Source organism: Carlito syrichta, unplaced genomic scaffold, assembly GCF_000164805.1.
Source record: "Carlito syrichta isolate Samal-C Ts95f unplaced genomic scaffold, Tarsius_syrichta-2.0.1 Scaffold312076, whole genome shotgun sequence".
Classification (NCBI taxonomy): Eukaryota; Metazoa; Chordata; class Mammalia; order Primates; family Tarsiidae; genus Carlito; species Carlito syrichta.
In genome coordinates this window covers 131,582-156,741 of record NW_007256172.1, presented here as the reverse complement: position 1 = coordinate 156,741, position 25,160 = coordinate 131,582, and the positions used below count along the sequence as shown (strand labels likewise).

Sequence of the window (25,160 nt, the reverse complement as noted above, 5' to 3'; positions counted from 1 at the left end):
TGTAGTACATCAGATAAATAAATTATGGCATTTATATCAACATGGACAATCTCAAATGCTTAATGTTGAGTGAAAAAAAAGCAAGGATACAACAATTTGCAGAATGATATGAACAGCATGATGTTATTAATAGAACCCTTAGAAACACAAAACAATATCATGAACTTCTACAAATGTAGATATATATGGACCAACATAATTAAAAAGAATTGGAATGATCTAGAGAAAACAGATGATAAAGGTTTTTCATGTAAAGAGAAGAAGGGATCAGGCTGTGGTGGAAAGGCAAAGGAGGCAGTTTATAGTTTATCTTTATCTGTAAACAGTTTTTTAAAAGAGGTGATTTATTAATGAAAACTAATTTTTAAAAACATCAAATGTGGAAAATCAGATATGTTAAAATGTTAACAGTGGCAAATGTTTTTTATAGTAGAAACGGTGAAATCGGTGATTGCTTTTTTCATCGTATTTCTATGTAATTTTAAAGAACGTCATGGATAACTACAAAAGATGAGTCATATTCTTTATTTCTGTCTAAGTAAAAAGAGATTAAGGTTTGGGAAAGTACATGTTAATCAATTACCTGACATTACAAACTAATCCTGTTTTTCTACTGGGGCATTAAGATTAAACAACATGCAAGTCAGGGCCAAATTTCATAGTTAAATTTTTTTTTAAAATAATGGTGGTATGGCTAATCTTTAAATACAATGCACATTATTTCTCACTACAAAAAACCACCAACTAGAAAAGTTAAATGTCAGGTGCATTTTACCGAACAGAAATAGCTTGTCATGAGTCATGTTATTGATGTACTGATGTCATTTCTTTCAGCCTGACCTCACTTGTTTTGAAATGTACCTTGTGATTTTACATGAGTTTATGTTGTCACATGCAGCTCAGGCCCTCTTGTTACTTATTAATCTATAACAGGGCTTCTAAAAATATTCTCTGTAAGGATATTCAGAAGTTCAAAACTGTGAGATGTTCATTTACCACCACAAGATTGTTTCCTCTGATAATGGGGTTAGATTCACCTACCACTGCTTTAGTTTAGTTTAGTCTTATTTTACTTTATTTTTAAATTTAATTTAATTTTTATTTTTAAGTCAGGGTCTCACTCTGGTGCCTAGGCTGGAGAGCAGTGGCAGGATCATGGCTGAACTCCTGAGCTCAAGTGATCCTCCCACCTCAGGCTCGCAAGTAGCTGGGACTACAAGCAGGTGCCACCTCCCCTGTTAATGTTTTGAATTTTTTTTTTTTTAGTAGAGATGAGGTCTTACTCTGTTTCCCAGGCTGGTCTTGAACTCCTGGGCTCAAGCAATCCTCCCACCTTGTGGTCTCCCAAAGTGCTAGAATTACAGGCATGAGCCACCATGTCTGGCCTTAGTTTTTGTTGTTGTTGTTTTAAGGTTATCTTTTTCTCCTTGGGAGTGTTTCTCCAGTAATAAGTCATGCTGCCTGTCTTTTCAGGATTAAGAAATGAGATCTGTCCAGGAAAGGGGTAGCAGGAACTGGGGTCATGATGACCCTGAGTCTACAAAGCTGTAGAGTCTGAGGGTATGTTCCCATGTCACTGGAGCCAAAATGGAGTGCTGTGCTTCTCCCCAATTAACTTCACTTTTTCTTTTTCCAGTTCAATTTCACCATTTAGTATTGAGAGCACAAGACGCCAGAGACGGTCTGAATCCCCAGACTCCAGAAAGCGGCGTATCCACAGATGTGATTTTGAGGGATGCAACAAAGTGTACACAAAGAGTTCTCACCTGAAGGCTCATCGGAGGACACATACAGGTACAACTTGTCACCCAGGAGTCAGTGAGAGCCCATAGCATGCCAGCTGCTCGCCTCTGGAGCCCTAGTGTGCTCCAGGGGCCTTCTGTACTGCCCATCATATGTACATCTCAAGTTTAGTTCCTTCCTTCTAAGCAGACATATTCCCTCCTCCCTCCTCCCTTCTTCCTCTTCCTCTCCCTCACTAGGAAAAGGCTTAAGTACCAGTGAACTTCAGAAACCAATGAAATATTTCTTAAGGGGTTTTAAAACAGTAGGAACACAGTGATCTAATAGTGTTTCTCATAATCAGCATCCCCACTTAATCATTATGGAGTCAGGTTTTAAAACGTCCACATGTCACATCAAACAAGCTGAACAAAATGATTCTCTGAAAGTTAGCATTTTCCCTACCCCAACCCTTAGATTGTGTTTTTCTCCACTCAGTCCCTCCCCTAATAGCAAACAAATAAACTCAAAAATAAAAATTGATGTCTACATAGCTGTGGGAAGTTCTCAAAGCATTTCCACATTCTGTTTGATTTGTACTAGTATTTTTGTATATAGGGAGAGAATTTCTAGTATTCACAGTTCACAGAGAAGGAAATTGGTACCATAATGAATGCACTGGCTTTGCCACCGTCTGCCCATCCATCTAGAAGCGAGCTGGTGAATCTTCGCTCAGCCATCTCTCCACCCCACCCTCTGCTTGGCATGCCCCTCAGCCAGCATCCCCTGACTTCCTGGGCTTCCCAGTCCTCCTGGGTGCTGCCAGTGGGAGGCATTGGCAAGAGACCACAGGTGAGGGGATGACCCCACAACTACACCACGTTTTTTAGGACAGTGACTGGTGACTGGACTGTGTGAAACTCCGAGCAAATAGGATGGGGAAACTCATTCAAACACATTTCTAGTGAAATATGCCATAGAACAAGCCCAGTCCAGTGTCTTGTCCTCGACAGCATCTGCCTTTAACTAGAAACTTCACATGTAACAGACTCCCGCGTGGCTGTGAAAATAGTATTCCCAGCCAGGCCCAGCCTGTAATCCCGCGCTTTGGGAGACCGAGGTGAGTGAATTGCCTGAGTCCACGGGTTCGAGACCCACCTGGGCAACTTGGCGAGACCTCATCTCTACAATAAATTTTAAAAAAATTAGCTGAGCGTGGTAGTGCTCGCCTGTAGTTCCAGCTACTTGGAAGGCTGAGGCGGAAAGATCGCCAGAGCCCAGCAGGGCGAGGCCGCGGTGGCCGGGAGCGGCCACTGCACTCCAGTCTGGGCGACAGAGTGAGACTCCAACTCAAAAAAAAAAAGAAAAAAGAAAATAGTATTCCCATCTCAAGCATATTGAAATAACCATGGTATGCAAACTGCTTCCCAGCTTAGGCAGCACAATAATTCAAATTGGTGTTCTTTGCCATTTTTAAAGCCCACGTTTCCTTTCTGCTCCCCTCATTTGACTCCAGATTCTTCCCTTTCTGTGGATTCTGAGCTGCTCCGTGAGAGATTTTCATCTGTTTCTTAGGTACTATTTTTTAAATCAGTTTCTTTATCATCAAGGCAAAGAATGAGTGTAAAGACAAGGAAGTCGAATAAACATACTCCTTCCTTTCCGTAGATAGTGAACACAGATCATAGCAGGAAGTGTGATTAGGCCATATCACTGACCTTTTTTTTTTTTTTTTTTTTTTTTTTTTGAGTCAGAGTCTTACTCTGTCGCCCAGGCTGAAGGGCAGTAGCACACTCCCAGCCACCGCAGGCTCAACCTGCTGGGCTCAGGCAATCCTTCCGCCTCAGCCTTCCAAGTAACTGGAACTACAGGGACGCAGCACCACGCCTGGCTCATTTTTTGATTTATTCTAGAGATGAGGTCTCACCAAGTTGCCCAGGCTGGTCTCGAACCCGTGAGCTCAGGCAGTCTTCTCACCTCAGCCTCCCAAAGTGCTAAGATTATAGGCATGAGCCACCGCACCCAGCCTAAACTATTGCTGACTTTTTATGGGAGCCTTCAGTTAAAAAAAAAAAAAAAAAAAAAATCTTTCTACAGTGAATCCTTACATATTTTGAGTTATTTCTATTCTCCTTGAGCTTTCTGGAATACATATTAGCCTCATTTTTACACAGATATATCTATTCCTCTTATCCAAGTAATGAACAGTGAAACAAAGGAAAATTTTTTCATCAGGGACTGTTAAAAGATTTAACTCCACAGCTTTTTGAGATTGCATGTCTTAGGTTTTAACATGCATTATGAGGGTAGAGTAGACATCATTTATACATTATAATTCAAAACAATATAAACCTTGATTGCTGAAGCAGAGTTAATTAGCTTGGCTTACAAATAAGATGAAACCCTAGACTCCAAGCTCAGAATGGACATTCTTTTTTTTTTTTTTTTTTTTTTGAGTTGGAGTCTCGTTCTGTTGACCAGACTGGAGTGCAGTGGCCGCTCGCAGCCACTGCAGCCTCGACCTGTTGGGCTCCGGCAATCCTTCCTCCTCAGCCTTCCAAGTAACCGGAATTACAGACGCGCACTACCACACCCAGCTTATTTTTTGATTTATTGTAGAGATGAGGTCTCCCTGCCCAGGCAGGTCTCGAACCCGCAGGCTCAGGCAATCCACTCCCTCAGCCTCCCAAAAGCGCGGGATTATAGGCTGAGCCACCGAGCCCGGCAGAATGAACGTTCTAAGTCACAGAGTCTAGTATGTTTCCTCATTAGGGGAACGCTTCGCACGTCATCTCTCACAGAGAGCAAGTCACTGCTGTGCAGTCACCACTATGAATGTCCTGAATGGCATCTAGGATGGTGAATCTTTTCCAGAAGCTTTCCAATCCACTTTGCCCAGATATATCAGAGGAATCACTGTCTGTGGTAGCTATAGCATTACTAAATGTATTTCTTAAATAATAGGATTTGGAAGTCAAAATCATCCTTGATCCATAGGTTACAGAATGGCCATTGTGTTAGCAGGCGTGGAAACGACATTTATCTTTGTATCAGTCTCCTTCAGAGCTCTTGGGTGACCAGGTGAATTGTCAATGAGCAGTAAGGAATCTTATTTTCTGAGCAGTACGTCTTAACAGTGGACGAAAAATGTTCAGTAAACCATGCTGCAAAATCCAGGCTTTGTTATTGCATCTCTAGAGCACAGGCATAGGAAATTTAGCATAATTCTTAAGGGTCCTAAGATTTTCAGAATGGTCAATGAGCATCAGCTTCAGTTTCAAGGCACCAGCTATATTAGCTTCTAACAGGAGTGAGCCTTTCCTTTGAAGCTTCAAAACCAGATGTTAACTTCTCCTCTTTAGCTAGGAAAGTCCTAGATGTCATCTTCTAAATAGAAGGCTATTTTGTTTACATTGAAAAATCTGTTGTTTAGTGAAGCCACTTTCATCAGTGACCTTCGGTTTTCTGGATAGCTTGCTACAGTGTCCCTGTCGGCCCCTGAAGCCCCATGAATCTTGTCCCTTCATGTTATGGAGATGGCTTTCCTCAAAAACCAGCCTCTCTCTGCTGGCTTCAAAAACTTTTCTTCTGCAGCTTCCTCACTCTTACAGCCTTTATACAGTAGAAGACAGGACTTTGCTCTGGATTAGGCTCTGGTTTAAGGGAGTATTGTGGTTGGTTTGACCTGGCCACACCACTCAGACTTTCTCCACATTGGCCAAAAAACTATTTCGTTTTCTTATCTTTTGTGCGTTCACTGGAGTTGCACTTTTAATTTCCTTCCGGAACTTTTTCCTTTGCATTCACAACTTGGCTAACTGTTTGGCAGGAAAGGCCTAGCTTTCAGCCTGTTTTGGCTTTCGATATGCCTTTCTCAAAATTTAGTCTTTTCTAGCTTTTGATTTAAAGTGAGAGTTCCTTTCACTTGAACACTTAGAAGCTGTTTAGGGCTGTTTACTGGCCTCATTTCAGTATTGTTGTGTCTCGGGGAATAGGGAGTCCTGAGGAGAGGGAGTGAGGTGGAAGGGCCAATGGAGCAGTCAGAATGGCACACAGCAGCTATGGATAAAGTTTGCTGTCCTATATAGGTCCAGTTTGTGGAACCCCCCAAATAATTATAATAGTAACAACAAGGATCATTGATCACAGGTCACTATAACAGATATAATAATAATGAAAAAATCTGAAACACTGTGAGAATTTCCAAACTATGGCACAAGAGACACAAAGTGAGCACATCCTGTTGAAAAAATGGTGTTGATAGAATTCCTTGATGCAGGGTTTCCACAAATCTTTAATTTTTAAAACAAATAAGCAGAATCTTTTCATGCAATAAAGTGAAGTACAATAAAATGAGGCATGCCTGTATATGCTAAAATAATGTTGTCTTCTAGTAGTTGGCTGTCTCTATTAGGTTATCTAAAGGAAGAGCTGCTGTCAGCCAGGTCTTGCCTATCCCTTGTGTCTGTAACTGATTTCTTTAAAACCTAAACATGCAACGGCCTATACAGAGGGTACCAAAAAAGTGTATACACATTTTTAGAAAGGATAAACTGTATTAAAATTGTAATTCTCAATATATACCAATAATGAAAGATGGATACAAGTCGCGTTTGACTTCTGCTATTACAGGAGGTGTTCAAAGTGGATACCATCAGTGTTCAGACACTTCTGATTATGGTGAACTCAAAATAATACATAGATAACATCTCTTAAAATATGTATACATTTTTTGGCACCCCAGCATGTAGCAAAGCTGTCCCTTAAATTATGACTTCCTTTGGGAGTAGTATGTTACGATTTGAGGCACAGGCTAGAGGTACAGGACAGAATCATTATTCTTTGGGTTGCACATACTTTTTCAAGTGTGGAAAATAATAATTCTGTATCCGTTTTATTAATTTGTGCCCATTATTCTAATAAATTGAAATGACTTAAAACCTTCTCCCCACCCACCTTGTTTTTCATGTTTTCACACCCGCCTCCAGCTTCCCCATCCATGCCAGGTAACTGATGGGTGTATTGAATAGGACAGGTTCAAGGAAAAACCCTGAGACATGATCCTCCAGACATCCATTCAGCTGGGTCTCAATTCTTTAAGCAATAGCCCACTTTCGCCTAACTCTCCTACCTCTAACTCACATTTCTCTGTTTCATAGCTGTAGCAGGAATTGGTGAAATTCCTGCCCAAAACTAAGATGTTTCAAACCCATTAAACCATTCTAATTTAACAGTTTCCAAAGTGAGTAACCATCTCACTTAGCAGAGAGATAGTTACTAGTGCAGATATAGACTCCTGAACTTTCAAATAGCATTATTTTTAAAAAGAAAGAATGAAATTTGATCCTTTTTTTTTTTTCTGTAACCAGTTCAAAGTGAGCCTATCTGGCTTCTGATTTATAATTAAAATACAAGATTTCATAACTTAGTGTTCAAAATGAAATCAACAATAGCTCTGTAAGAATTCAGGTTGGATTGCATGGTTTTAACAAATATCTTCTTAGCCTTACCTTTGCTTCAGGCATACTGAATAAGTTACTTGTGTGTGACCAATAACAATTCCTGTGGAGTTTGGGATTATAACAGATAATTTTACGAGAGCCATGCACGCTATGGGAGAGAAACAAGTCGCAGTGAGAAAGGAAATCATGTTAATTTTGCCTTTAACACTTGATCTTTTTGTGCTTTGTAAGTACCTGAGCAGTCATCTGTGTGTCTACAACTTAGGTAGTAATTTAAGCATATTTTTAGGACTGTGAAGAAAGAATGTTTTCCATATATTTGCAAACAATTTAGAGTAAAAAACATTCTTCAGAGTGCCTTTTAAAATTTAAAATAATTAAGTATATTTTCATGAATGTATGCCTTAGGTAATAATATGAAGGTGTGGCCAAGTATTTTTAAATCCCTTTGTTGACACCTGCCTGTGTTAAATCATTTAAGGCATGTTTAAAAAGGAGGAAAATATATCTCAGCGGTCACATACACATTATTCTCAGCAGGTTAATTGTTTATATGCACTGGTCTACACTATGGGTCTCCTGTACATGAAGTAATTTACAATGTTTTTAAATGAATATGCAGTATATTTAGATTAATATGGTCCTTTAAATATGTACTAAACATAACTCCATGCTGTGGATTTCCTCATTTTAAGAATTATGGTGCTTATTGAACAATATACATTTGAGTTTTAGATTAAAATAATTGTGTGTCTTTGGTATTGCTGTTTAGAATTCTATTTTCTTTAAAAAAAATGCTTTCATAGTTTCTAAAATGCAGTCATTACAAGCAAATAACACTCAGGCATCAGTAATTCCTGTAGCCACTAGATGGTGCACTGGAGCTAGACGTTGGGTCTAGTCTAGAAGAGGATCTGAAAAAGACACCAGGACTCTCGTGGTATGTATGATATGAGATTAAAGTGGAACGAGATTCTCTGTTCTGCAGAATACTACAATTGATGATAAAGAAATGGCAAAAAAGATACATTTAAAACTAGATTTTTTTTAAAAAAGCAGTTGCAGCATATAAAAGACATTATTTCAAATGAATCTGGAAATATTTTATATTCCAAATATATATATTGCTCTTGAATAAAGCTCTGAGGCCCAATAGCCAATCTTATATAATATTCATTTTAATGATGGGAAAACTATATGCCTCTAATCTTAAAAATTAGTCAATTTAAGGCAGTCACATTTCTTATGAATTATTCATACTGGAATTTTGCACATAAAGGACGTTTATTCAATGGATGCTTAAAAATATTAAGCAGTTCTGATTTAGCAGCTTCTAAAGTATGTCCTTGCCTATCTTTATGAAACTATGCATTATTTAATAGCTCTTTTGATTAATGAAGACTGTGATTAATATCAAGATCCATAATATTTATTATATATAAATTACATTTGATTATATATTTGAAATACACATGTGTACACACATGCTTCTACCCAGGGTCATCCTAAATGTCTGTGGTTTTGTACTTTTTTACTTGCTTAATTGCTTCTTGCTGGTAGTCCTGTATTTCTTCTAATTTGAATCTTCCTTTACTGGATGAGATTCTGAAGTGGCTTGAGGATATTCCTACAAAGAAAATCATGGGCCTTGTGACAGCTGTGCATCCCGGTGGCCTTGGTTCACAGGTGCTTGTGGTTGTGAGATCTGAACTTCAGATAAGTGGGTGCTACTGGTCATGACTTCACATCTGGATTCATTAATTAAATTACTCATCCCACATAAAGCTCCATTTCAGACCCCCCATCTGGATTCATGGTTAGATAAAGCATAGGGCTTAGTGATGCCAAGATAGTAAATCATTTAAGAGCAAACTGATATTCTTCAAGGAAAAATCCTTTCCCAGTAAGTTGTTTGTAAATCCTCATGAAACAGCTCACACATATGAGTTATGTTGGTAACTGCTGAGACATAAGAAAAGATAAGAGAAATATCACTAAATTTGCAGTTGGGGGACAAAAGTTTGAATCTGTCTTGGACCCCTAATTATTTGGTAAACTTAGGCTACTTAAGTTGTGTGAATCTCAGGTTTTCTTTTTTTACCTTTGAACATAAATGTAGTATAATTATCACAGGGGACATTAGTTCTGAATCCTGAGTAAATACAGTGAGTAACACTCGGTAGGGACTCAATCATTATTTGTTGAATTAAATTGTGTACATATGGATATAACTATAGGTATGTTATTTTTGTGATTAGTAGATTCAAAGCCAAAAAAGTATGGATAATTTAGTATACACTGATCACAATGATTATAATTATATAATCTCTTTACTTCAGGCATAACTAAGTTTAAATTTTATATAATTCAGAAAATTGGGGTTAAAACTGTTGTTGAAGAAGCCCTTTTTGTCATCATTTTGATAAAGTGATAGTATAAAGTCTTCTTGTGGATATATTTTAAATACTTAGTAAAACATAGTAGTCTTCCATTTGAAAGATGGAAGATTCTATTTATAGGCAAATTTAACTAAACAAATATTTATTGAACATTCTCCATATCTATGGTATTATAGAAGATTGTTTTTTAAAAAAAAGCAGAAAGAAGCACAGCCCCCATTTTCAGTGAACTTGTCTATAAGTATACTAGATGAGACTTATATGAACAGGAACGACAAAGGAAGGCACAGTGTTTGCCGTCTGCTGTGACCAGGGCCTTGGGGACACCATCCTAAGCTGGGCATGGAAGGTCCTTCTCGTTCGGCTCCTATTCTCTTGTTAAGCCTTTTTTGGTGACCCTACCCCAGTTCCACCCTATTCCTCAGCCATACAGATGAATGAGTCTCCAGATGTGCCCTGCTCTGTGGCGCTATTCATCTCCCTCCCTGAAATGGCCAGTCTACTTGCCTCCTGTCTTCCTGCTTCCCTACTTGGTAAACTGCTATTTATTTTCTACGCTGCCTCAGTGATATCTTGTCTGTGAAACTCTGACCTCCTTTCCTAGGCAGGAAAAAGTTCCATCCTCCGTGGGCTTACAGCACTGGGGACTTTCCCTGTTGCAGCAGTCTGGTGACAGGAAGGAAGGGTATGTGGGAAACAGAGGAAATGAAAGGGCACGGATATCTGCTTGGATGTGAGGGGAAGCAGATCCAAGCAGAAGGAAGACTCTGAAGACCTCTAACATGTGTAGATGGGAAAGGAATGTTATTAACGGGCATGGAAACCATAGGCCCAAGGGACCTGACATTTCCTGAGGACTTGCAATATTGCAGGCCTTGTGCTCAGCTCTGCAAGTGCTTTACATTCTGGAAAGGAGCAAGGTTAGAACACCTGTCCATGGACAGGTATTGCAGATGCAGTGGAACTGGGGTTGAAAATCTGGTTTCTCCAGAGTCTGTGCTATTGTCATTATACCTGTTCTCAGGCTGCCAGGCTCTTCTCGTCACCAGAGTCATGTTCCCATGCCTGTCTACCTAGGACCCACCTATTTAGCCTTGGCCTTTTAGGAATGGTAAAGTAATAAACTAGCAAGAGAATTTAATGGTCTGTTGTTTAGGTTTTCCATTAATGTAAACTGGTCTTTCTCCCTAGTCTACTAAAATTTTATTAGAAGCCAGTGAGAAGACAGAAGCATTAATCATCAAGTAAAATTAAGCAGGCAGCTCTCTCAAGAGCTGCTTGCTCCACAGCTCTTTGCATGGATTTGGGCGCCAACTCAAAAAAGAGAATTGGGCGCCATGTACAAATGAAGACAGCAAGGAGCCCTGAATCTGGTGGGAGAGACAGCCACATTCACACATCTTCACCATGTAAAACAGCACATCAGGGCCGGGTGCAGTGAGTAGCTCACTCCTATAATCCCAGCAGTTTGGGAGGCCAAGGCGAGAGGATTGCTTGAACCGAGGTGTTTTTGACCAGCCTAAGCAGCATAGCAAGACCTCGTCTCCACAAAAAAATTTTTAAAAGTGACTGGGCATGGTGGCATGCACCTGTAGTTCCAGCTACTCAGGAGGCTGAGGCAGAAGAATTACCTGAGCCCAGGAGATCGAGACTGTGATGAGCCATGATTGTGTCACTGCACTCAACCTGGATGACAAAATGAGACCTCAACTCAAAAAAAAAAAAAAACCCAGGAAAGCCATGAGTGAGCTCTGTATAAGTTGCTACCCCAGCACTGAAGGGGTCATGGGGTCCTGACTGAAGGGACATGGTGAGCATCACCTGCATGGGTGAACAAGCATGCTTTAGTGCCACCTCTAACAAGGAATCAAAAAAGTCTAATTGGTAGCACAAATATGATGCAAGTTGCACTGACTTATAAATAGGGATAGAGTGTGTTTAACCTATCAGAGAGAGTCACTGTTTAGAAACATGTTGGACCTACAGTGTACAATGATCTGAATGTAGGCTCCTGTTCTGTACACATTTAATTCAATTTTTAACAATTTTAGCTTGTTAAATTTATTTTTAAAATGAGTTGATCTTTTTTCTTTCTAAAATAGCCTGTCGACCATTACATCAGTTATATAAGTAAATTACTAAAATGAATTTCTTTCTTCATTCTGAGGTTTATGTCCGCACAGAAATCATCAGTGACAGTGGGTAGTTAAAAATGCCACGGAATCTTTATGATGTCTGTATGATCCTGATCCCCTTCCTTCACTTCTGACTTTATATTGTCCATACATTCATCAAAGCTGAGTTAGAGGGAAGATGTGGAGTAATTGTATCTTTAGGCTTTGGATGTTATTTTGTTGGGCCTAAGAATAACTGTATTTTAATTGTTGGTCACCTTATTCCGAATGGCAAAAGTAACTGCTACTAATATAAAATATGTGATTTTAATGGAATTATTAAAGATAATAAAGAACTGTATTTTGATAGGCTATTCATCATGAAAGAATATATGAAATATCATAATATTCAAGCTAATTCAATTAAAAACCTTCATAAACAAAAAGAATTGTAAGTTAAATATATTGTTTTAGGGATTGAAATAATTAATGCGTATTTGAGCAACAAAATACAAAACTTAATCACATACCATGTTACTAATTTTGAAGGTTTAAAATAAGGTATTGATGCAGGCTAGAACTGTAAGTGACACCAGTATTAAATAAAGCCTCCCAAATTTATTTTCTTTTTCAAAGTATATACTCTAATTCATTAGACTAGAAAGAATTGTAGAATAGATGAATGTATGCAATATACTCTATTTGCCTTACAAAATAGATTACTCTTATGTTGTTTGTTGTGTGTTCTACTTTTAAAAGAATAGGAAGGCTGGGCATAGTGGCTCGAGCCTGTAATCCCAGCACTTTGGGAGGCCAAAGCAAGAGGATTGCCTGAGCTCAGGGGTTCGAGACCAGCCTGGACAACTTGGTGAGACCTTGTCTCTACAATAAGTCAAAAAATTAGCCAGGCGTGGTGGTGCATGCCTGTAGTTCCAGCTACTTGGAAGGCTGCGGCAGAAGGATCTCTTGAGCCCAGCCGGTCGAGGCTGCAGTGGCTGTGAGTGTGCCACTGCACTCCCGCCTGGGTGACAGAGTGAGACTCCAGCTAAAAAAAGAAAAAGAATAGGAAGTATTTGAGTTAAAGTAGTTTCATTCATTTGCTTAGCACATGTTTATTAGCACAGAGCACTGTGCTAGGCCCTGAGGATACAGTGATGAAGAAAGCTCAGAGCATCCTCAGTACAGCACTGTCGAGTGGGGAGACAGAGAGGAAAGCCTTCAGTCATAGTCGGTGTGAAGAGAATTAATGCAGGCATAGCCAGGACATGGAGCCAAGAAGGAGTGACATGATCTTTGTCTTTCAAAAAGTTTTCTTTCAATATATGTGCACAATACTTTGGAGGGGGTAGGACATAAGACAGAGAAGCAAAATCATTAGAAATTGTCCCTGGTGGCAGGTGGCAAGAACCTTAAGGAAGGAAGGTCATCACCTGGTGATAAACCAGGGGTGGGGGAGGGTACAACTGGACAGATATTTGAAGGCAGAACAGGCGGATGTAACTCTCGGGTGGGGCAGGTCAGGAGTCACTGAAGAAATGGATGACTTGGTACCTGAGAAGAAGATGGAGTTACCCTTTTTTCAGCTAGCAAGACAGGAAGAAGAACATGTTTAGGTGGTATGGACTGAGCAGTTTTGGTCATGTTGAGGATGCTTTCAGACCACCGATTGAAAAGTTCTCTATCCCTCCTTGGTGCTTAGGGGAAAGACTGAGGTGTAGATATGAAGGGGTCTTACCCTTATAAATCGTGGTGAAAGCCAGAGGAGCCAAGAGCAGCACATGCAGGTGAAGACAAAAGTAAAAATCCTGGGAAACATTTACACAAAATGTAAAGGAAAAGCTCTCTGCAAAAGAAACTGAGCAAAAAGTAAACAGACACATAGGATAATAAATGTCACTACGTGGAAGTAAACTCAGAGCAGGCAAATCAAATATTGCCTCTTGTCCTTGAACTCTTTACTTTCAGTAAAGTTACATTTTTATTAGAGGATATTTTAGTTCGTTTAAATTGGATTTCTGGGTGAGAAGGGCCAGCCTCTGTGTTGACAATGCTATCTGTCCTGTAAGTTAGAATTAGATTCTCAATCAGTACTGACCAGATATCCTGGTTTATTCCAGCAGTAATTTAAAATGTTGAGAGACAGTGTGAGTCATGGTTAAGGCACATACTAACTGGATGACTCTGGGTGAAGTGGGATTAGTTGTTGCAACTACTTCATTAGGAAGCTGTCAAAGTTAAATGAGTTAATATCCATAAAGCTCTTAGAACAAGAATATGGTACACCAAAAGGGCTGTATGCCTTAGCAAATATTATTTTAATCAAAGATACTTATAGAATTGCATGGGAAAGAAAGAAGGAAGCTACTTGGTCTATTTTTATATATAATGAAAAAGTCAATTAATTCAGTCCAGACAAGTCAGTAGGCCAGAGACTAGCATATTGATTACTTGTTTGATTGAATTGACAAGACCAAATGGATCAGACATATTATAGAATCAGTTGGTCTGTTTGGCTTATTAGGTAAGTTTGTATTAAAATGTTAAGAAAATCGACCTCAGAATTGGCTGCCAAAGACTTTCATTCAATGCTGAAAAACAGCAAACAGGATTTTTAAAATTTATAAAATTTTTAATTTTATGTCATTTACATTTCTTTGCAAAAACAGAAATATCTTGAATTTTGTTACTATAAAATGAAATCTCCTTTAGTGAGTATCCATCTTTGTCAGGTACAAAGGCATATGTGTCTGGCCTGTGTATCTTTGAGTTTCACAACATTATCAGTGCAGTAGGAATAGATGGTATTCCCATTTTACAGACTGTTTCCGAAAAACTAAGATTCCATTTCCAGTAGGTGACAGAGTCTGTATTTGGCCATGTGTTCTGCCTGATTTCAAAGCCTGTGGTATTTTATGCTGCCCTAAGCAACCTGGCCTATCTGTGGACAAGCTGGGGGCCTTGGAATTGCAGTTTGGTCTCTAGGTTTCTGTTTCCTCATCTTGAAAGTACCTAATTTCCTTCCAGATCTAAAATTCTGTGAACTTTTATGAACTAATGTAACAGAAACCAGAAGACAAGATAGGAATCTTAAAGCTGTTGTTGTTTTTTTTTTCTCTTTTTCCTCATATGCAAATACCATTCCTCAAGTGAAACAGATTGTCACAGCAAATATGTTGAGCCTTGAATGTAATGAAGCTCATTTGTCAGTGTCTGGGGCCCTGTAACTTTATAAAAGTTAAACAGGGACACATTTCAGAAATGCACTTCTGAACCTAAGTAAAAGCCTGTGTTTCCTGTTGCAAAAGGTGTTCCTTTTCAGTTGCTTGAGAACATAATAGAGAGAAGCTGATGAGAACATGAATGTTTTGTTTAACACAGGCTTTTCAAACTGTACATTCCTCTTATGTGTATTGCTCACACATCATTTTAATATGAAAGGGCACCTGTCTTTTGTCTCAGTACACATTTACCTTTCAGCATTTCAGATGGTGAAATGGGAGGTAGCTGAAGAAGTTATTTTTGTTTGGTGGGTTTTGGGAATCCATTCAATACCTGGTGTTTTCTTTAGACTTTATTCTGCCGTCTGCTGGGTAAATGTCATGGAAATGCATTTAGTGACTCTTAATCCTTTTCTTTAACCAAAATTGAAAGAGACAATCGTTTTCATAATAAATCAGCTTGTTGACTGTTTCAAGAAAAAAAAAAACCCTGAGGTTTTTATTTTCCCTGGACATTTATTCTATTTAAATAATACCTACATTTTATATGCTACATATGCATATCAAGTTGTATTTAATACAGACTCCACCATGGAGATTAAAAGAGTTTTTAGAATGAAAATTTTAAAAAAACAATTTTTTTATATGTTCTCTTTTTTAATCTTCAGAAGACTATTTCACTTTAAAATATAGATGCTCTTGCTATTAGTTTTGGTTAACATGGGGCTTTTTCAGAAGTTTTTACAGAACTGGAGAAAAACAGATTGTACTGAAAAATGGTCATATTCTTTTTTAAAAATACAAAAGCTAGATATGACCCAAGGATTTATCATGGGCCCCAGAGACCACCACTTCAGAACTGAAGACTTAGAAGTTAATAAACTGTACTCCAAGGAGTGGCATGGTATCACAAAGCTAGCCACCAATCGCCCAACTAGTGTCCTTTGATTTTTCTTATACAACAACAATTGAATATCTCAACTCAAAAAAAAAAAAACAAAAAACTTACTAAGATTTTTTAGGTAAGACAAAGTAGTATACCATACGATTTTCTATAATTTCACTCTTTCATAGGATTCATATAAGAAACCAAGATCAAAGATGATCTGACAGTAGAGTCAAAACGTCATATTATTTTGAAAAATAGTAAATATATTTTCAAAGATTTTGTCAAGAGGGATTAACGTGTACTTGTGAGTTAGACACAAGGAACAAAGAAGGTGGGCGGGCTATTTTTATTTTTAGCTTATTTCCAGAGAAAACAGTTTTGAATAACACATTTGCAGAATGCCAGATCAAATGAATTTAAGGAAGATTTATTATTTCTGAAGAAATTAGTAGAAATGTTTACAATTGCCATGTTCAACCTGCTACAGAACAGCTGGGTGAAGCAGCGGCCCAGGCCCTGGGAGGTGTCTGACTCCTTGTACTGTCCAAGCTGACTCTTTCCATAGGGAACATTTTCTTGAAAGTTCACCTACCATTCTGTCCCTGCCACTGGCTTTTTAAAAATTAAATTTAGCTTTCTATTTTCTAGCAAGTTTTTAAAGGAAAGAAGACAAAATGAAAGAAGGATTTTTCATTACAGCCTTTCAGGGCTTGTTTACACATACTACTAGGTATCTTAGAAATTTATTTTTCATTTTAATTAGCTTCTTACTCATCATGAAGTTAGTTTCTGTTATCTCACTGTGTTTATAAGATTGCACCCTTTAAATTGCTTCAAAGCACAAACATAAAATATAATGTGCGGTTGAAAACAATGCAGTAACTACTAAAATGTTTTATATCTATTTCTAAAACTTGACTAATCCAAAGAGAACTTTTTTTTTTTTTTAATGAAATGCTGGGCCAGTATCATGGAAACCTAGGTTTCTCTTGAGCCAGGGGCAGAAACCAGCTCTCTGCCTGGTCAGAACCACCATCTTCTCAAGCTCTAATTTTGACCAGAAAGTTGAAAATCCTGATTTTTTTTTCTTTTTCTTTTTTCTTTTCTTTTTTTTGAGTCAAAGTCTCTGTCACTCAGGCTGGAGTGCAGTGGCATGATCACGACGAACATGACTCACGGCAGCCTTGTCCTCCTGAGCTCAGGCGATCCTTCCACTTCAGCCTCCCGAGTAACTGGGACTACAGGCATGTGCCACCACCCCGGCTCATTTTTTTATTTTTTATTTTCTTCTGTAGAGATGGAGTTTTGCTCTGTTGCTCAGTCTGGTCTCCAATGGGCTCAAGCAATCCTCTCACCTTGTCTCCCAAAGTGCTGGGATTACAGGCGTGAGCCACTGCGCCTAGCCTACCTTAGTCATTCTAACAACTGTATTTATGGAGTTGGAGGTCAGGAGGGGCCTCTATCATTATGTAGAATCATTGCTTTTGGTTATCAGGTAAAGAACAGAGAAGCATTCCTGAACAGCCTTAATGCCATTCTGACCCTCACCCTCATAGATGAGGTTGTTACACTATTTTAATGAGTAGAAAAGAGCCTAACAATGTTTTTAAAGTCTGATTGAATTGGACGGGCTTTTTAAGCGAGTTACTAATTTCCTGTTGCCCAAAACTCAATTTAAAGTTTTGACATGAAGTACCATGTGTGTTTATTACTGAGAGGACTGTTCAAATTTGAATCCAAGATCCTAATTTGAGAATAAGTGATTACACTATGACCAAAATATTCCCTCACTCCCCCATCCCAAGTTTGCAATGTGTAATATATACCTTAATTCAATAAATTAACATATTCAGGAAGCCTACAGAGAGCAGAGATACCCAACCCTTATATCAGGGGTCTGTAGAGGACCACATAATAAATAGCTTAGGCATTGAAGGCCATATATTCTGTGTTGTAGTTATGTGACTCTCCCATCATTGGAAAATAGCCAAAACAGTGTATACGAATATGGCTGTGTTCCAATAAAAGCTTATTTGTGGACACTAAAATTTAAATTGTTATAATTTTTATGTACAAAATATTCCTTTTAATTTTCTTTTCTTTTTGCTTTGAAAATGCTTTCCTTTGATTGCTTTTTCTGTGTTTAAAATTGTAAAGTGGGAGCCATAGTTTTCCACCTCGTGCTGTGGATTTTCAAGTGGGTAGGACATAACTACCATTATTAAATAGCCAAAATGAAAGTAAAAGTATGACTAATATCATTTAAGGAAGAAATTAGAGAATTTTAAGTGCCTCAATTGGGTAGCACAAGGAAATCTAGACAGCACTGGAGGTAATAAGCTGTCTATTTTGGACCATACCAGCCTCTAACATCCGTCTAAGGTGAACCTGAGGGCTCCTGTCTACCTCTGCTCACTCCTGCTCTCCTCCCCGGCCCATTCCAGCTGGGAGCCCTTCCTCTACCACTGGAAGGCCAAGGGCAGGGCTAAGCAGCGTTTCCAATTCCACATGCCACTTCCTCACCAGCAGAGGCATACACATCGTCTAGCCACATTCATCTATTCTCCAATTATGATTTTTTACTCTTTTCTTTTTAGGCCTTATCCCCTCTGTAGCTGACACCATAGTGACACAGGACACATAGCTAGGAGATACCTGTTGGTGACAAATAGCCAACTAGCTTGGCCCAGTGCGCCCAAGATGAATGTATGTTTGAAAAGATGATTTATATCAAGCTCAACTTATTTGAACCCATGCTCGTGGTATAAATTTCAAAAACATAGAAGTGTCCTATAACATGTAAAAGCATGTTAATAATTACCATTGACATACAGTAGACCTCCAGTCTTTTTAAGTTAGGGGTTCTGTTGATTTTTATTTGTTTAATTTCTGTCAAACTCTGGCCAGTAGACACATGCAAATACAGATTTCAGACAACCAGAATAAATCAGAAGTTGAGGTTTCGGGTCAATCCAGTCATAGGCTTTTGCTTAAATCCAGTCAGTAGGCTTTTACCTTTCACAGTAACCTAGAGCATCCTGTGGGCCACAGTTAGTGCATCAATATTTCTAGACTTAATGGGTCCGAACTATTTATTCTCTCCTGAAAGGGCCACTTGGTCCTAAAAGGGCCCATGTAAACATCATTGATTTAAGAGTTGAGTGAAACACATTGGGTTCCGTTTAATCTAGTTGACCCATGTAGACATGACCTGTACATCTCATTTATAGGGTTTCGTCACTTTCGGAGTACACATCTGTATATTTATGTGTGTTGCAGTTTTATTAATTCATTCAAGTACATGCTTGGCACCTATTCTAGGTTCTGGGAATACTGAAATAGTATTTTAAGCATTCGGAAGCTGGTAGAGGAAATAGACATCTAAATTAAATCTTTATGGTATATTGTGATAGGTTACTGAATAGAAGTAGGAAGGAAACAGTTTGGGAATGCCTAAGGAAGTAGAACTCGGTCTGAGGATGTGACAGAGTTTAGATAGCATAAGAATTACCCATCCCACTGTAGCATAGTGGAAATGCTGGATTCAGAGCCATGTACATATTTTTACTGGCCTTGGGTAAGTTCTTACATCGAGCCTCAGTTTTCTTATCTGTGAAGTGGGGTTAATACTAACTTTTGGGATCAGCAATAGCTCCCTTCCCCATAATGGGCACTTTTCACCAGAGGCTAGATGTGGCCAAGAAGCACACTGTAGACTATTGGGTACAAGGGACAGAAGAAGAGATCCATTTTTGTGGGGTTGCATGGGGACAGGGCTCCCATTCTGAATGAGAGCCAGGAGGACAGCACACCTGGGTCAACTATTGTCCTGCTCCCCGTGGGAGCTCATTTGGACCATGGATAGTGTATCTTTTCCCAGCACAGTCTTTGCATATTTTACCGTCCTTACAAGTTGACTGAGGGACCTGGTCAAATTACATACTTCTTCAGACGACTTTTTTCCGTGAGTTTCAGCACCAGGACCAACTTGATAATTCCTCAGGACTCGCCCTAATTCTTAAGTCCTGAAAAATAGTGTAAACTTTAAACTATTAAAATATCTAGGATTCTTTCCTCCCAAACAAACATACAAAAGATATTTATAAATAAATAAGACATATTTAATACCTGATTTCTGGGGGCATTTGAGTGCTCTACCTTGAATGAAAGTTTATGCATATTCTCAGTGACTGATAAATGGATGTTGTGTCCTAAAATAGCCTTGAGAAATCTAAGTGGTGCACAATTGGGGAGGGGGAATTGAAAGGAAGCATAACTAATTGAGCTTTACAATTCTTTGTGACGTCCAGCTTAGGAACCAAATCAAACTTGGTGGCGCTCTAGTCATTTTCTTTCAGCCTACAAGTGGTCGTTATATCCAGTGGCAGCCAGTCCATGCCTGTTGATATTGGCATGGTCCTAATCGAGAATGCAAGTGTTAACTAACTCACCAGATGTCACAGCAGGAAAGAGGAGATCGAAACCCTCACCTGTCTGACCGTAAACCCGCTGGTGGGACGGTAGGGTTTCCTGACAAAGATTTACCAACTGGAAAATTCACTGAATGCAACAGTTGCCTTAAATAGGGTGCTGGCTTGGCTGTTACGGAAAAGAGATGGCCAGAGCACCAAAGCTTGTGTCCCTTTGTTTCTTCCAGGAGAGAAGCCCTACAAGTGTACCTGGGAAGGCTGCACCTGGAAGTTTGCCCGTTCGGATGAACTGACGAGGCATTACCGCAAACACACGGGAGTGAAGCCATTCAAGTGCGCGGACTGTGATCGCAGCTTTTCCCGGTCAGACCACCTGGCCCTGCACCGCCGGCGGCACATGCTGGTGTGAGGAATGCTTCTTGTCCAGCTGAGCATAAGAGCTGGATCTCTTAGCGGCACCCAGTTCAGCAGGGCTGAATCCCCTTCACAGTGTTACCACAAAGGGCATCACCATCCCACGATGTCTGAAACCGGAGCAGGAAAAAGAAGAAACCATTCTCCTTTCGGTGTGAAGGTAACCCCCACCATGACTACGCAAGAACCGTCTTCACGCTGGCCTGGGAGCTGAGGGACACACATGCTGAAGAGACAGGCAGTGTTTCCCGTGCTGTGTACTCTGCCACTTAAAGATGTTTGTAGCTTGTACATTTTCCAAGCTGTCAGACATTTTGTTATTGATACCTTAAAGGTCACCTACCACAAATTGATGGCTAGAGCAAGACCTTTTACATTTGGATGGTTCTCCCATCATCCCACCCCTCTGCCCCTTTTTACAAAAATTTTAGTTACTCTCTAAGTAAACTAGAACACACATCCAATCTGTTACCAGCAAGCAGCATGAAAGTAGAAAAGAAGAGGCTGTCGGAGAGGTCCCATTACCTGGAAAGAAAGGGGCACTCAAGCAGCTCTTTGCAATGGTGATGGCGGCAGCTAGATATCGCTCGCAACTTGTCATTCTGCCATGCCCTGAAGAAACCAACATTGAATCTTTCATTTGTTTGTCGTTGATTGTTTTTGTTTTGTTTTGGTTCTGTTTTGTTCATCTGTTCAAGCAGAGGGGCAGCGACATTTCAGTTAAGTCTCGTCCTGGTCTCTGCCCTGGCATGGACTGGCACAGAGGTGTTCTGTAGTTGAATAGGAAGAGCCTGTCTAAAAAACTACTGCCCCACTTCAAATTGCAGTGTCCTGTCACCCAGGCATCATCTCTTCCTGCCCCTAGTATTTGATTACAAGGAATCAGGGGAAAAAAACTTTCTTAGACACACTGGCACCAAGGTAAGGTGGGGCTGCCCAGGCAAAGTCAGTGAACATGAAAAATCAGACAAAGCAGAGATGGAAATAATGCACCTCTTGAGGAGAAAAGCAATAACGAATAAAAGGACTTTCCTACAATAACTTCACTGAGGACTCACGTTACCAATTTTCATACTTACTAAAGGGATTGTAAAAAACACCCCAGCATTTTAGATGTCTTGGTTACCTTTACAGCACTGAGGTCATCTTTCTGCTGTTTGTTGTCCTGCTTGGTTGAGTACCACAATTAAAGATTATGCTCCCCTTTTCTTGTTTGAAAACAGTTATTTGGTGACTAGAAAGGTAAGGGAGGCGTAGCCGGGAATTAACTCTTCAGTTAATGGGTCAGTTCTCCTTGGAACTGAGTCAGTGGAAAGGGAACACTCCCCGTAGAAAGCCTGACATGGTGCTAGTTTTCTCTCTTGGAGAGCCAAGGATACAGTGTCTCTCCAATAGGTTCTTCTATACAGATTTAATTTTCTAAACTGTACCAGGACCCGAGGGTCCTGCATTGGCATCTGCAGGGATATTGAACCTACTCATCTTATGCTGAGGATGAGAGGAAAGTATAGTCCCATCAACCCCTGAAAATTGTGAACCTTCTTGTAACTAGCAAAGTATACAGTAAACAAAGCAATACATCACCAACAAGCATTCTTTCAAAAAGTTATCATATTGTGGTCCCCACTACAAGCTGGTTTTTTTCCAGCTCTGTGTGACTGAGGGGCTTGATGAGATTTTTGTTGTTGTTGTTGTTGTTGTTGTTAGAATTTTTTATAGCTTAGATATAAAAGGTCCCCAGCAAAGGCCTTTGCAATATATTTTAATTACAAACACTTGATTTGGGGAATTGCACAAATTAACCTCACAATATTGCTAGCTCGTTTGTAAATGTTTGGACATTCTGAAATAATTTCCGGTTACAGAAGTATCCTTTTCGGGATCATCTTCTAATCCAGATAACCTTATTCTGATGAAGCGAGAACTGTGAACATTGAAACAACACTTTGTGTTGGATGATATTAAAAGGAATTTTTTTAATGTTAGGCAACAGTATAATGATGTTTTTGGAGGTTAAATTCTGGCTTCAAATATATATGCTGTATATTGTCAGGTCTGAAAAATTCATCAGGCAATTTCTCTCCAACAAGGGCTGCAATTCTATTGATAAGTAGTATCTTTAGCTACATAATCTACTACCCACCCACCTATTGGGGTTTTTACCATCTGGAAAGTTTTTTATCTGTACTGTATGCAACTCCTTTACATTGCCTGTGACCATTCAGATTAGAAAAAGGTCTCTTGCTACATGCCAGAGTTGGCTACTGGTCAGTGACAAAGAACACAGAGAGGGGCGCACACAGCCATGAACCTCCTGACGCTAGATCCCAGTTGGCTGGTGGTAGGTGAGTCACTCAAGAAAAGTATAGGTTTGATTTAGTTCTGCCTGCTCTCATAGGAAGAACTGGTCCTTTTCTCTGCTGAGAGATATCTTAAGAGTATTACAGGTATACTTGGTTTTTAGAATTCATAGGACTGACAGGCAGTGGAAGCTTCCTGAGTGACGGGTGGGTTTAAATTTAGCACAGAACTAAATGAGTTGCACTTCTTTAATAACGTAGGAAAGACTTGGGGAAGCGAGCTTTTCTCCTCATCCTCTGAAAGTGGAAACAAGGTTGAGACGGTAAGCTAACTGATAAAACCTTTTAGCATTCTCCCATCTCCCCATTTTGATATATTGATTCCTCTTAGAAGGAATCCAAGCACAAGTGAGTTCCCGATCTAGCTCTGGAACCAAAACTTCTTCGGGGCTTGTCCTGGGACATAGCAAATTCTCTTTGGTGAGTTTTCTAAGACTGTTTCCCCATGGAAAGCAAAAAGTGGTTTGGGACAGAAGGAAATGAAATGTCTTCAGGCCTGGAAAAGCCTCCATTTCATCTCATGACCATTTCTAGCCTCACTCAGAAAGCACAGTGTGTGATGAGCCACAGAAAAGGGAGAGAGTCCTAGAAGCATTCTTTGGTCTTACACTTGAAGCCATTCAATTTGCACCTGGGGAAATGTGCATGGTTGAGAGCGTGGACTTATAGAGCTGCTAACGGCTTAAGCAGCTGCAGTAGATCTGGCTTTCTCTTTGCATTGTAGAGATTGATTTCAGGGGAGTCACATTATTGGAAAAGTTATGAGGTTCAGGCTTTGAGATTTTAAGAGTCCCTTTTCATGTTCTGATCTTAAGTTGTTTGGAAAAAGATTCACGCTTCCCTGTCCACCTCTGCCCTCGTCCCACCAATCGTGTGTGGACTCTGAGAAGCCTGCGTGATGACTTGTTTAAGTTCTTTTCAGGCAGGTAGACTGAGATTTCTAATGGCTTTACCATACAGATTATACTACTGCCTGGCCTCACTTTTACAAAACACTATAGGACATTTGTTTTCAAAAACAGTTGAATAACAGTAACATAAACCACATTTTTAAAAAAATGAGTGCTTTTTCTTCACTTTAAAGATGAAATGAGAAACAGGAAGATGATTGTCAGAGGATAAACCTTCTAATGTGCTACAGTGTTTACAAATTCCAGTTCTAGGTGATTATAAAGGCCATTTTCATTATGGTTGAAATTTGAAATAGCTTATGCAAAGATTGTGTTCATTTTTATACAACTCCAATTGTATTAACTTCAAATTGCCATTTGTGTTTTAAACATCAATATAATTCTGCACTTTGAAATCAGCTCATTAGAATGATAACATGTGTATAGATAAAGATGCAGTATTCCTTATTCTGTATTTATTATACTTACCAAAGCTGCAATTGAATAAATCTGGTGAGGTGAGGCCTTCAAATGTATGAATACGCCTTTGTTATATTGTTTGCTTCAAAATGTAGCCATGATGTTGTTATAAAGGTGTCTTAACACTTATAGTGAGGACTCACAGAAATTAAGCAGTGTTCAGAAAACCAGCATCCATGTTACAGTCTGTGTATAAGGGACTGAATTCTTATGAATCATAATAGGCCCAGGAAGCCTTAATATTCATAGTTCATAGTCCAAACTCAGATTTTGCTCTTAACTGTTGCCTGTAAATTTAGCAGGTAAATGTATTCTAGGACAACATCATTGACCAAATCTCTTTCTTTAGTTTTTCTGAGGTAGTGCATCCCATAAAAAAATCTTTTTGATTTGATTTGGCTTAGTGTGGAAAAGGGGTTTGTTAAGTCATGTCTTTCGTGTGACAGTTCTCCTCATCTCACATTGCCTTCCACTCAGCCTGTGCAGACATGCACATTTGTATACATGCCTGTATGCAGCAGCCAGTGGGCTCATAAATATCAACAAAGAACTTTTTAAAAAAGAGTTTTAATAATCCATGCCGTCTAGAAATGTCAGTTATTTACCTTATTAGGGAAACAGCTTCTAATACTATCTATGACTCTGCCTGCATTTTGTAGTTAAGAAATGTACATAAAAATTAAAATGCTATATTTTCACAGTTTCATTATAGAGTAATGTCTGTTTAGCAACCCATGTCCATTTGTATTTTCAATATGCTAAATACTGAGCAATTGCAATAG

At 39.2% G+C, this 25,160-nt stretch overlaps 1 protein-coding gene across 1 annotated transcript in view; it reads left to right on the top strand.

Moving 5' to 3' along the window:
- Positions 1 to 21,868, top strand: part of KLF12 (Kruppel like factor 12) — a 255,127-nt gene extending 233,259 nt beyond the window's left edge. The window contains exons 5-6 of the mRNA XM_008069506.2: positions 1,637 to 1,794; positions 20,462 to 21,868. Of these exons, the coding sequence (XP_008067697.1) occupies positions 1,637 to 1,794; positions 20,462 to 20,643 (340 nt within the window). The 3' untranslated portion in view covers positions 20,644 to 21,868. The remainder of the gene's footprint in view (positions 1 to 1,636; positions 1,795 to 20,461) is intronic.
- Positions 21,869 to 25,160: the final 3,292 nt, after the last annotated feature.